The sequence below is a fragment of the Polistes canadensis genome, unplaced genomic scaffold (assembly GCF_001313835.1).
Source record: "Polistes canadensis isolate GaletaPanama2010 unplaced genomic scaffold, ASM131383v1 scaffold_19, whole genome shotgun sequence".
NCBI lineage: Eukaryota > Metazoa > Arthropoda > Insecta > Hymenoptera > Vespidae > Polistes > Polistes canadensis.
The window spans coordinates 757,277-768,240 of NW_014569566.1; the positions used below are offsets into that span (position 1 = coordinate 757,277).

At 31.1% G+C, this 10,964-nt stretch overlaps 2 protein-coding genes across 3 annotated transcripts in view; both read right to left on the reverse strand.

Moving 5' to 3' along the window:
* Nucleotides 1–657: 657 nt before the first annotated feature.
* On the reverse strand, nucleotides 658–6,997 carry LOC106793846 (J domain-containing protein CG6693). Of its 2 annotated transcripts, XM_014761092.1 has the most exons (4): nucleotides 6,590–6,997; nucleotides 6,088–6,402; nucleotides 5,849–6,015; nucleotides 658–1,196 (listed from the first exon to the last, which is right to left on the reverse strand). In XM_014761092.1, exons 1-4 carry the CDS (start codon nucleotides 6,681–6,683, stop codon nucleotides 927–929), a joined length of 846 nt encoding a protein of 281 aa, XP_014616578.1. In that variant the 5' UTR covers nucleotides 6,684–6,997; the 3' UTR covers nucleotides 658–926. The 2 variants fall into 2 exon arrangements, 1 of the variants encoding a protein (XP_014616578.1); XR_001382470.1 differs by lacking the exons at nucleotides 5,849–6,015; nucleotides 6,088–6,402; nucleotides 6,590–6,997 and adding an exon at nucleotides 3,221–5,396 and having other exon boundaries at nucleotides 1,026–1,196.
* A 1,811-nt stretch (nucleotides 6,998–8,808) lies between these two features.
* The window catches only part of LOC106793851 (decaprenyl-diphosphate synthase subunit 1), a gene marked incomplete in the record, with an annotated part of 30,174 nt that continues 28,018 nt past the window's right edge, over nucleotides 8,809–10,964 (reverse strand). Inside the window, 4 exon segments of the mRNA XM_014761101.1 lie at nucleotides 8,809–9,137; nucleotides 9,420–9,614; nucleotides 9,730–9,861; nucleotides 9,949–10,038. Coding sequence (XP_014616587.1) covers nucleotides 8,916–9,137; nucleotides 9,420–9,614; nucleotides 9,730–9,861; nucleotides 9,949–10,038 — 639 coding nt within the window.

Genomic DNA, 10,964 nt, shown 5'->3' on the forward strand with positions numbered 1-10,964 from the left:
ATAAAACATACTTCAATAATTACAATTACATTAAATAATTAAACAATAAAAATTAAACATATTTTAATTACATATTGGAGTTTGTTTTTCATTTTTATTTTTATATATAAGCACCCATTAATATTTAAAAGAATTTAATAGAAACAAATATTTCTATTTTTTTTTATGCATTTTGTTAAAATGTAATTTAATTCATTATTCTAGTAATATACAATTTGAAATTTTTTTAAATATTAATTAAAGAAACGATAACTATCTATCTATAAATGTGTGCGTATATACACATGATCTTTGATCTTGTCTTCATATCTCTCTCTATTTATGAACTCGCATTCCATTGAGATTCTTGGACGCGTCAGCGTGCATCTGTCACGTAACGTTCGCGTAATTCGATTCACACGCTTCCTTTTTATATTGTATCAACGTTAATCTAGTTGAATCTTCTTCGCATGAGATCGAGACAATAAATAATACTCTTGACGCTAAATTTTAAATCTACATGACGTGCACAAAATTACACAATTACGATCGTTATAACAATAATAATAGAAAATACTGAATACAAAAAAATATATATATATATATATATATATATATATATATATATATATTGAAATCTAATTTAAAAAAGAAAAAAAAGAAAAAATTTATATTAAATTTTTACAAGAATTAAACATTATTATTTATTCATATAAATAATGGTGTTACAGCAAAGATATACAACTTCTAAAAGACATTATTATAAAATAAAATAGCGTAATTTAGAAAAAGAGAAAAATAAGGAGAGAGAGAGATAGAGAGAGAGAGAAATATTTTGTATATATCGATAAAGTTATAGACGACAATATGAGATGATTTTGATGATGATTCGATTAGTGTCCTGTTAACATAAACGACACGTTTGATAATAACATTAAAATACTTTCTTAAGTCTTTCTCTTTTTCTTCAGATTTTGCATAGACGTTGTTCTCTTGACTGTTTTCTTTGTAGCCATATTTTTTTTCGTAGCTGTTGATTTAGTTGCCTTCTTAGCATATTTATCGATCAATGAATCGAAGAAATTATTAGCTTGATCAGCTCGTTCTTTGTTACGATTTTGAATTGCTAAAGCTAGATTATTAGCGGCTGCGTTTTCTTCATCTTCTATTTGTTGCATTCTGTTCAATCGTTCAGCCTCCATGGCTTCTCTGGCCCACTAAAAAAATATAATTATTACGAAAGTTAGATCATCTATAATGACTTTCAATTTTGTTCAAGAAATTTTTATTACGATAAGTGTACGTTTGAAATTATTCCGATTAATTACGTTAACTTTTTAGATCGAATTCAATATTTTCGTTCCGACCAGAGACGATCAAACTCAACGTTGCAATTAATAATAACATGCTTTGGCTCGTTAATAAAACAGGTCAGTCAGATTAAAAGCAACGATAAAGAATAAGAAGAAGAAGAAGTGAAGTAGATCCAGAGACGTAACAGAAAGCACTATCGTTAATAAACTCCAAATGGTAGGTAGGAACGCACTTGTAATTTAGTTAAGAGCGAAAAAAGATTTGTTTTCTATTTTTATACACGTGGTCCCACAATCGTGTCTGATCTCAATAGTTATCTCTCTCTCTCTCTCTCTTTTTTGTATGCATATATTTAAATAAATACGTGTCGTAATATGACGGAAATGCTTCTTCTTCTTCTTCTTCTTTTTCATCATCTTCTTCTACACATTGGAAATCATTTCTATATGTATACCAAGAGACGGATAGATTTTAATTTGAAACGTGTCCAATCGGATATAATGTATTCCTTTGTTATTTCTCAAAGCAAAGGATTACGCGTTCTTCTTGACTTGCGAATTTTACAATACCACTATTTGGCACATTTCGAAACGCGCGTATTCTAAATCATCTCATCAGAAATTTTCTCTCAAAAGAGAGAGAGAGAGAGAGAGAGAAAGAGGGAGAGAGAAAAACCGACAAACACAGCTGACCATTAAAAACGCAAACAAACTTTCTGTCTCTATTGCCTTTCTCTGTTCCGATTCACTTGTTGACCCGCACAAAATCCGTAATCATCGATGATGTTTCATATCGCTCGTGACCTACTCCAAAAATTTGCTAACGTGGAAATTCCGTTATTTATAATTTCTGGCAAGTTTCTCTCTAAACGTTGCAAGACTAATGTTAGGAACTTTAGTTGCACAACCGGCTTACGCAGAATTTCTAATTCGTTCATAGGCATGACACAATCTTCAAACTGGCCGAACTTATTCCCTTTATATCTCAGAAATTCGATATATAGTTGACCGAAAATGAAATCGAATCTTTAAGTATGAGGATAATATTTTTTTTTTTTTTTAATAAAAAAAATATCCTAACTTTCTTTTTTTTTTTTTTTTTATTGTAAACAAGTCTCAGAAGGAACGAGTTTTTCTTCAAGGTCAATATTCTATTTGCATTTGGCACCGTTAGTTTCTCTCTTTCATCAAAGATGCTAATCTCAACACCTGTTGTCTAACCACGATCCATGAATCTTTTCTTGAACTTGACTCTGACGATTGACTTAATTGAACAATTGATTGACTAACTGACTAACTGACCGACTGACCGATTAACTAACTGACTGACTCATTGTTCAGGATACTTAAACAAATTATATTTTATCACTTTCCAGGATGATGATTAATTGTCATCATCAAATATTCCAACTTTTACAACGAGCAGAATTGTACGATATAATTAACAAGTGTTAGATTTATCTATCTATTAATTTATCAAGATCAAGATCAGTTTAAAGGGATGATGATTTGTGTCTACATTCTCTTACACATAAACACACGTATATTAAGTCGCGTTTCGTAAATCAAATAAAATAATAAATAGATTCACGATAAAGATATTGCGTTCTGGAACTATCGAAACCAAGGTCGTTGCATAACGAGAGTCAACGTGGTTGGACGATGGCATTAGTAATTATTTCATTACCACTCCGGATGCAATGCGACCCTCATTGCTCGTTTATTTCAATTGTCTGCACTTGCTGATTATCTTTCTTTCTTTCTCTCATTCGTCATAGATAAATCGCATGATTAAATATTTTTTTTATTGTAATTATTGTTAGACCAATTATAGAGTAAGCTTCGAAAATTCGTGCGAACAGTAAATCATTATCTACTTTTGTTAAATAAATGATTGTTTACTTACACACGTACGGAATAATACGTACGCAATTGTAACTCTGGTTCTTGTCTCGTCCAATTAATAAAAGAGGAGTTTGAACAATTTTCATTTACATAATCATAAAAAAGAAAAAAACCGAGAGATGTTCGAAATGAAAACTAAATACAGTGCATGTCGATCGTGATCTCATAAATGCTTACGCGGCTTAATTGAACTCTCTCGTACAAAGTTCTTATTATATTATCGGCTCATACATAATAGTAATAATAATAGTAATTACTACTACTGCTAATAATAATAATAATAATAATAATAGTAATAAATCATAATCGTACGATAGATACGAGTACGAGTGTATTGAATTAAAGTCAATGCAATGTTGTGCACGTTTGTCGTACTAAACTAATGCTATCATTCACAGCAAATGTCCATCAGCTAAAATCTCAGCACGATGATATTCAGAATAAAAGTGAGAAAGATAAGAAAAGGTGTCAGTTCAACAGATATCGGTGAACTTGATGGACACTGGGGAAACGGTTTGTCTGTAGTAGTTTCTACTACTGTCATTGATTGTTGTTGATTTTGTCCGTAATTTGGTGCAATTGACGATTGTAATGGCCGTTGTATGGTCACAGTTGGGTTGTAGTAAGGTACTTGAAGTAAATCAGAAGGTGCAGCAGGTTGAACAATTTCAGGCGGTATTTGTGGTGGTCTAATTGTGAAATGAATATCTTCAGTTTGTATAGTTTCTATATCATTTTCGTTGAGCCCCGGGCTGAAAGATGGATTAGGAAGTGGATAATTCGGTTCTATGAGTATGCCATTTTGCGTCCAATAAGTTTCAGGTGGTTGAGTGGATAAAATATATCTTGGATCTACCAAAGGAGGCAAAGTTTCTCGATTAGTTGGCCTTGAATCAAATGGGAACGTCGTCCTAGTTGGATTGTATTCCTCGGAGTAGTCTAATGGTTTGCGATATTCACTGTCGTTTTCTGTGACAATTGGCCAAGGTTGCGTTGATGGATATATAAAAGGTTGTTCCGTTGTGATTGCCGTCGTCATGTCAGGAAGATAAGGATCAGCGATCGTTGGTGGATATCGTGGCACTTCCGGTTTATTAGTCGTAGCGACGATTGCAGAAGAATCAACCGGTGGGAATAATTGCGATATTTTCTCATTATGATCGGAAGTAATAGTGACCCTCACGGGAGCATACAATGGATAATGTGTTGTTTCAAACGTTGATGAGACACGTTCAGGTGTTCTCGTATCTTCAGTTGTTGTTGTTGTAACAACTGTAGGAAAATGTAATCTCTTTCGATGATCTGGCATTGACGACCAATCCGTCGAAGTTTCCGTTTGGTGATCTACAACCATGCTATCGACAGAAACTTCATCAAAATCCTTCCATTGTGAATCTTTATCAAAACTAATGCCACGAGCATCGAGAAACTTGCTGATAGCGTTCGGACACTTAAACTCAGAATTTTCACTGAGAAATATTCTCTTCAAATGCGACATGTTTTCCATAGCTTGGCTGTTCAAGCACTCGAACCGATTGCCGGATAATCGAAAATCAATAAGACTCGGCAGATTCTCGTACACTTCGTCTTCAATTGTCGTTATCTCGTTATAATTTAGATCCAAATAAGTCAAGTATTCCATGCCTTTGAACCAAGATCCTTTGACTGTTTTTAAACGATTATCGTCCAAACTCAATTGTTGAAGATTGACCAAAGACTGGAAAGCGTTCGGTTCAATATCAATGATGTTACATCGCGAACATGCCAAAACCCAAAGATTACCGAATCGTGAAAACATATCTTCAGTTATAACAGGAATTTCCATTTGTTTTATACGAATTTTTTCCGTTTCGGTTGGTATGGAAAGCAAATCGTCAGGACGTCCTCCGACGCACGAGTATTCCAACATATCATCGTTTTCCACGTGAACGCACGTTCCTGTTGCATCATCGATATTCGAGCAAATTATTAACAACGTTAATCCGAATACGATCCTATCCATTTTATTCAAACGTTCGCGAGATGTCATCTCGTTAATTGTTTAATTCAATGTTATTGTATCGTATCATTAAATTATTATATAGCTTTACGGTAATATAAAAGTCATCGTGGTGAAGACTTTAGCCGATAGACATAACGTGAATAGGAAAGAGGGCGATCCTCGATTCGATTGTCCCGTGAACTAATAGCGCTCTTGCGCGTTCCCTGGTTACTTATTTACCAGTACTCTCCCCCCACCTCGAATACTTCTCACGGCATTGCTTCTCCTTCTCTAGCTACTTTCAATGGTCGAGCGACACTGTCCATTGATAAAAATAGAAATGCAAGAAAATAGAGCAACGAGCGTTTGTTTGTTTGTTCAAATATTGACGTGACGTTTAATGAAAACGTTTTTGACGGGAAGAAGAAGAAGAAGAAGAAGAAGAAGAGAAGAAGCATTCTAATTCAAGATTACTATGCTTCCTTTGATGTTAATAAACTTTTTCATTAGACTTTTACGTCATAATCCAATGTATGTGGTAGCTCATTCGGGATAAAGTATAAGTTCAACATTTTTGAATAATGTGTAAGCATCCAATTGGTCTCTAATGAACGAAGTTACTTATTTCTATGTTTGATCTAATTATGATTTATATTTTGATTAATCATACCTTTCTTTCTCTGCGTAATTTCTTTTTTTTACTTTCCTCTGTGAAAGCTTTGTACTCTGGTACTTCGCCTGCTTCTATCAATTTATTTATTATTGCGTGGTATCTTGGCTCCTCTTCGCAGTTACTGAATGGCACGACCACCAAGATGTAATCCATATCACCTTTACCTATAAAACATAAATGGATTTATTATCACGTATAATACAATATAAGTTTGAAATAAATGAATATAAACTCACCGTCGATGTATGCCTTCTTTAAATCTTTTATTTCAGTTTCAGAACCTTTATACGACTTTTCGTAGTTGCTAATAGTCTCTTCGGTAATTGGTTTAAACAATGTTTTCCAGTAATCAGCCCAGTTGCGCATAATAACTTCTTCGCTTTCCTCATCATATTGACCGGACTCATTGTAGATTTTTCTTTTATCTGAATCACTAAGAATGGAATGTATTCTACCCAGCACCTTAAATTTCTCAGTTGCTTCAGCTTTGACATGTTCCTCGACACGATCAGGATGCACAAGGAGGGAAAGCTTATGATAAGCTTTTTTCACTGATATAACAAAAGAAAATAAAGAATATATTTTATATTAGAAATGAAAATAATTCATTAATCGTGACTAATTAACTTCTCAAATCATAAATAAAAAAAAGAAAATAATTCTCTTCAAGTTACAAATTAGTAAATTTGTTTTTTATTTGAGGTTAGGTTTTCATTAATGCCACATTGATTTACGTACCTTGTTTATCATCAGCATCTTTTGAAATATTTAATACTTCATAAAAATTTCGCGAACCGAAATATTTTTCACATAAATCTAACAAGTCAGCCATATTTTTATTTTAATTAATCGGTTAAAGCAAAGGCGGTTTGTAAAAAATTTATTGATTAGTCGCAGAACTGATCAACTTATACCAACTGACAACAATATTAGTCGTTATCGCTAATGTTTAAGAATACTTTATTTTATCATGATTTTTATACAGAAATGTGACTATTTAATTAAATATCTATTTAATATTTTACGGAATATATTATCACTCTGTTTGATACTTTGAATTTATTATTACATTTGAAATATTATACTGGTGTCAGAAAAAAATACTCCGCCATGTTTTTAACACGTGACACTCTCATCTTCTTAGCGCGCAAATTCAAACTGCATCATATTCCATTTGGTATTCGAGCTATCTTTAATTTTTAAATATATTAAGTGAATAAATAACAATACTAATAAAAAATATTAAAAAAAGACAAATAGGTTTGCCAATATTAAATTTTTAATTGTCTAATTTTCAATCGAAGTATAATTTGAGAACAAAAATATATTTACGTTATATTAATCATACAATATCATTATATTTGTCATCAAAAAATTGTAAAATAAATTTATCGATTTAAGTTTCTTAATTTAATAAAGAAATTACTAATGTTGGATGATAAATCAAATATTTATTCATGTTTCAAATGTTTGTGTTACTCGAATTGTAGATATTAATCTATGATAAATCCAAGTTTGATCTTAATTAGTTATTTTATTATTCAATCGTTAAGTTTAGTTTATAACACGACTTGCAATCTTATAACAATTATATACATAAATTTGTTTTTATAAATATAAGTTATTATCATACATAAGATATTAATATATTCTATATTTTTGTAAATCATAATTATTCCAATCAGTATTTTGAACATGGTTTTTTTATGTCCTTTAGACAATGATAAAATATTCGGCCTTTACAAGGCAATGTCAGCACGCACATGATAATTTTATGAAGAAAAATAAAAAATAAAAATACATTTCACATTTAAAACTTGAATCTATAAAAGGAGAATACAAGTACTTCTTGTTTATGGTAAATTTGCTCGTTGACGAACAAGTGAAAGAATTAAAAGAGACCAGAAGGCTTTCTTTGGCTTGATATTCTCCACACTATATCGTGCTAAATTGCAGATTGTACTTTCTACGTGAATTAGCTCACACGAATACCTTCCTCTTAATGTTTTATTTGTAATTTGTTTTTTAACAATTTTTTCCATAGATTTTTTAATTAAATCGAAAATATGTTTTATTTTATTTTATTCATTTTTTTTCACCGTACACATATAATTGTCTTAATATTGATTGTGTACGGTTAATATTAATTCAATCGTAAAAAAAGGAAGGCTCGCAGTCGCTAACGCATTTTATTACTATTTCTATTATTTATTTAATTTTATTAAACAGTACATGTACTACAAAACAGCAGACACATGCTTTTCTCTTTTCTTCGCTTTACAAACAAAAGATAAAACACACAGGAGTAGGTACTTAATGAGTGATACAATTGCTATCCTTTGACATTGTTCAAAAATAGAGAAATGCGATGTTTGATAACGTTGATAACGTTGAAAAATAATCGACACAATATGCGCATTTAAGCTTATTTGAAAAAAAAAAGAAAAAGAAAAAGAATACTTCTACTCAATCTACTGAAAACTTATGCTTGTTTTCTAATTAACTTATTTTCCTTTATATTTTTTTTTCTTTTTGCAATGAACGATTTTGTAGGTACGTCGTTGATATCTTCCCATATCCGATATTTATAATAATATATAATATATAAATGAATAGTTTTTAAAAAACATTATGTTACATCTTAAAATAAGCTCTTTGTCGATGATCGACATTAATGAACTTTGAGCATCATCTACGTTTATACGCATTATTCGCGTTAACATATATATTAAACTTTTAATATACGTGCATTTTAACAAATCCCTATGTGGACGATGCATTGTGCAAAAACGTTATCTCCTTTGGAGATAGAAACATTTCTCGATGAGAGATTTTACCCTTAACATCTCATCGTTTAATCTATCCTCTTTAAGTGGATATCGAATATTTTTATTATTTTTTTGTTTATTGTATTTCGTTTTTGTTATAATAATAATTATTATTATTATTTTTCTTTTTTTTCCTTTTTTTCCATTAAACCAACTAATATTATCTATATATATATATATATATATAGATATAGCGCGCATTTTTAAACCAATGTAAATTATTCGATCATACGATGCTACTTAATACGATTGATAACCAAATCGGTAAGAACTATCAGAGCTTTTTGGTAAGGGCTTTCAGCTAACGATTGAATCAATCTGGCAGCTTCGGCACAGTGTTTTTTTGCTAAAAATTTCGTCTGATCAAGACCGTGCGACTTGTGTACCAACTCGTACGCTTTCTCAACGTCGTTCGGTTCTTGAAATCGACGCATGATCATCGCGTTGAGTTCTGGATACTAGAAAACAACAAAAAAACACAAATATGAAAAATTTAATTAAAATTGTTTGTTACAAAGTATTACAAATGATAAAATTAAAAACCGTGATAATTAGATGAGTAGATCGAGCTGAACAAATGTTTTATTTACAATTAAATTGAGCATGTACTACAAATACGCAAACCCACTACAAATGTTTTTTCAATATTAAATATTAATAAATATTTAATGGTTTTTTTTAGTTGTAATTAACGCTTGCTTCAATTTCGTTTGAACGAACGAATTATAGTTCATTATTACCTGCTCACAAGCGAAAAGAACAGGAGCAGTAGCCAAGCCGAGTTTCAAATCGACTGCCGTTTTTTTGCCCATCATTGCCAAGGATGCGACAAAATCTAGAGAATCGTCTACTAATTGAAATGCAATTCCAATATTTCGACCGTACTGATAAGCTATTTCTATTATTTCATCGTTGACATCAACCGCCTGTGCCGTCTACGAATAAAATACAATAAAAAAATAAATTGATTAGAAAGTTTGTGGAAAAAAAATTAATTTTCTTATATTATAGCATTTTTATTTGTAAGAATTTTTCTCAATTCCAACTTACCGCTTTAAGCGAATTAGCCATCATACTGGCCGTCTTTCGAAACGTTTTATTGAGGTAGTGAGCAAATCTTTCATTTTCTGTCTCCTTTGAGCCAAGTTGCATTAACTCACCCTTCACCAGGTCAGATACAATCTAAATGTGAACGATATATGAATTATATCGAAATATTTAATAAAGAATATATAATGTAGTTATTTTCTTTAAAATTAATTTACATACCTCAGCTAGTGTAATAATTATTTCATCTTGTTTATAACGCGCGAGTAATATAGTAGCAACCGTGAGAATGTAATTGCCAGCCAACGTCACCTGAAATATACCTTAGGAGTTCAATTATATTTTACAATAACTACGATCTTTATTCTTTTAATTTTCTCCCATTATTTCTCACTTAAGAGGATAATTAAGAGTGTATTGTTTAATCGATACTACTCCCCTTTGTTTAAAAATAATATTTTATCCTATAGAAATAATATTTCTACGTTTTACCATATAGACGCATGTGTGATTGCTGATAAACAAAATAATTTATAATATATACAGGACATATATGCAATCACCGCATAAAAGTGAGAGAATTACGAGAGAATTTATTTAATTTTCCTCTTTCCTCTATATATATTCCACATATTTAATTATAATTATTTTATTAACGTTGTTCAATATTAATCCTTATATTTACTAACGACTCATATTAGCGTCGTACGTCGTATTACGAGACGATTCGTTGATTTTATATATTGGCGTATGCAAAAAAGTTAATCGATTTTCTACAACGAATAGAAAAAAAAATTCATGAAAGAATGTAGGTTGTAAGATGCAATATGTATAATAATAAATTGTTAATGAAGACGTCACTAACGTCACGAAATAGCTTAGTAAAACCGCGAAAGTCTCTCGTATTTCTTATCGCGTTAGAATACAAAGAATGGGAACTTGGTTTACGATCGAAAGGAAACGTGGTAGCTCATGGAAGAGGTCACGGTACGTTGTTCCGTTGTCTCGGATCGCGTTGACAATCGTTTTAGAGTTTCACATCCGGCATCATCATAAACCGCCATCATTAAACACCACCAAGAAGACGCCCATTTTTCACGCTTTTTTATTTTCATTCTTTCGAAAAATATGTCGGCTAACGAAATAAAAAATCTTTATATACGCATAGACGTGCATGCGTATATCTTACGAAATTACGGAAGGAAAGTTATTCTTAAAAAAAAAAAAAAAAAAAAAAA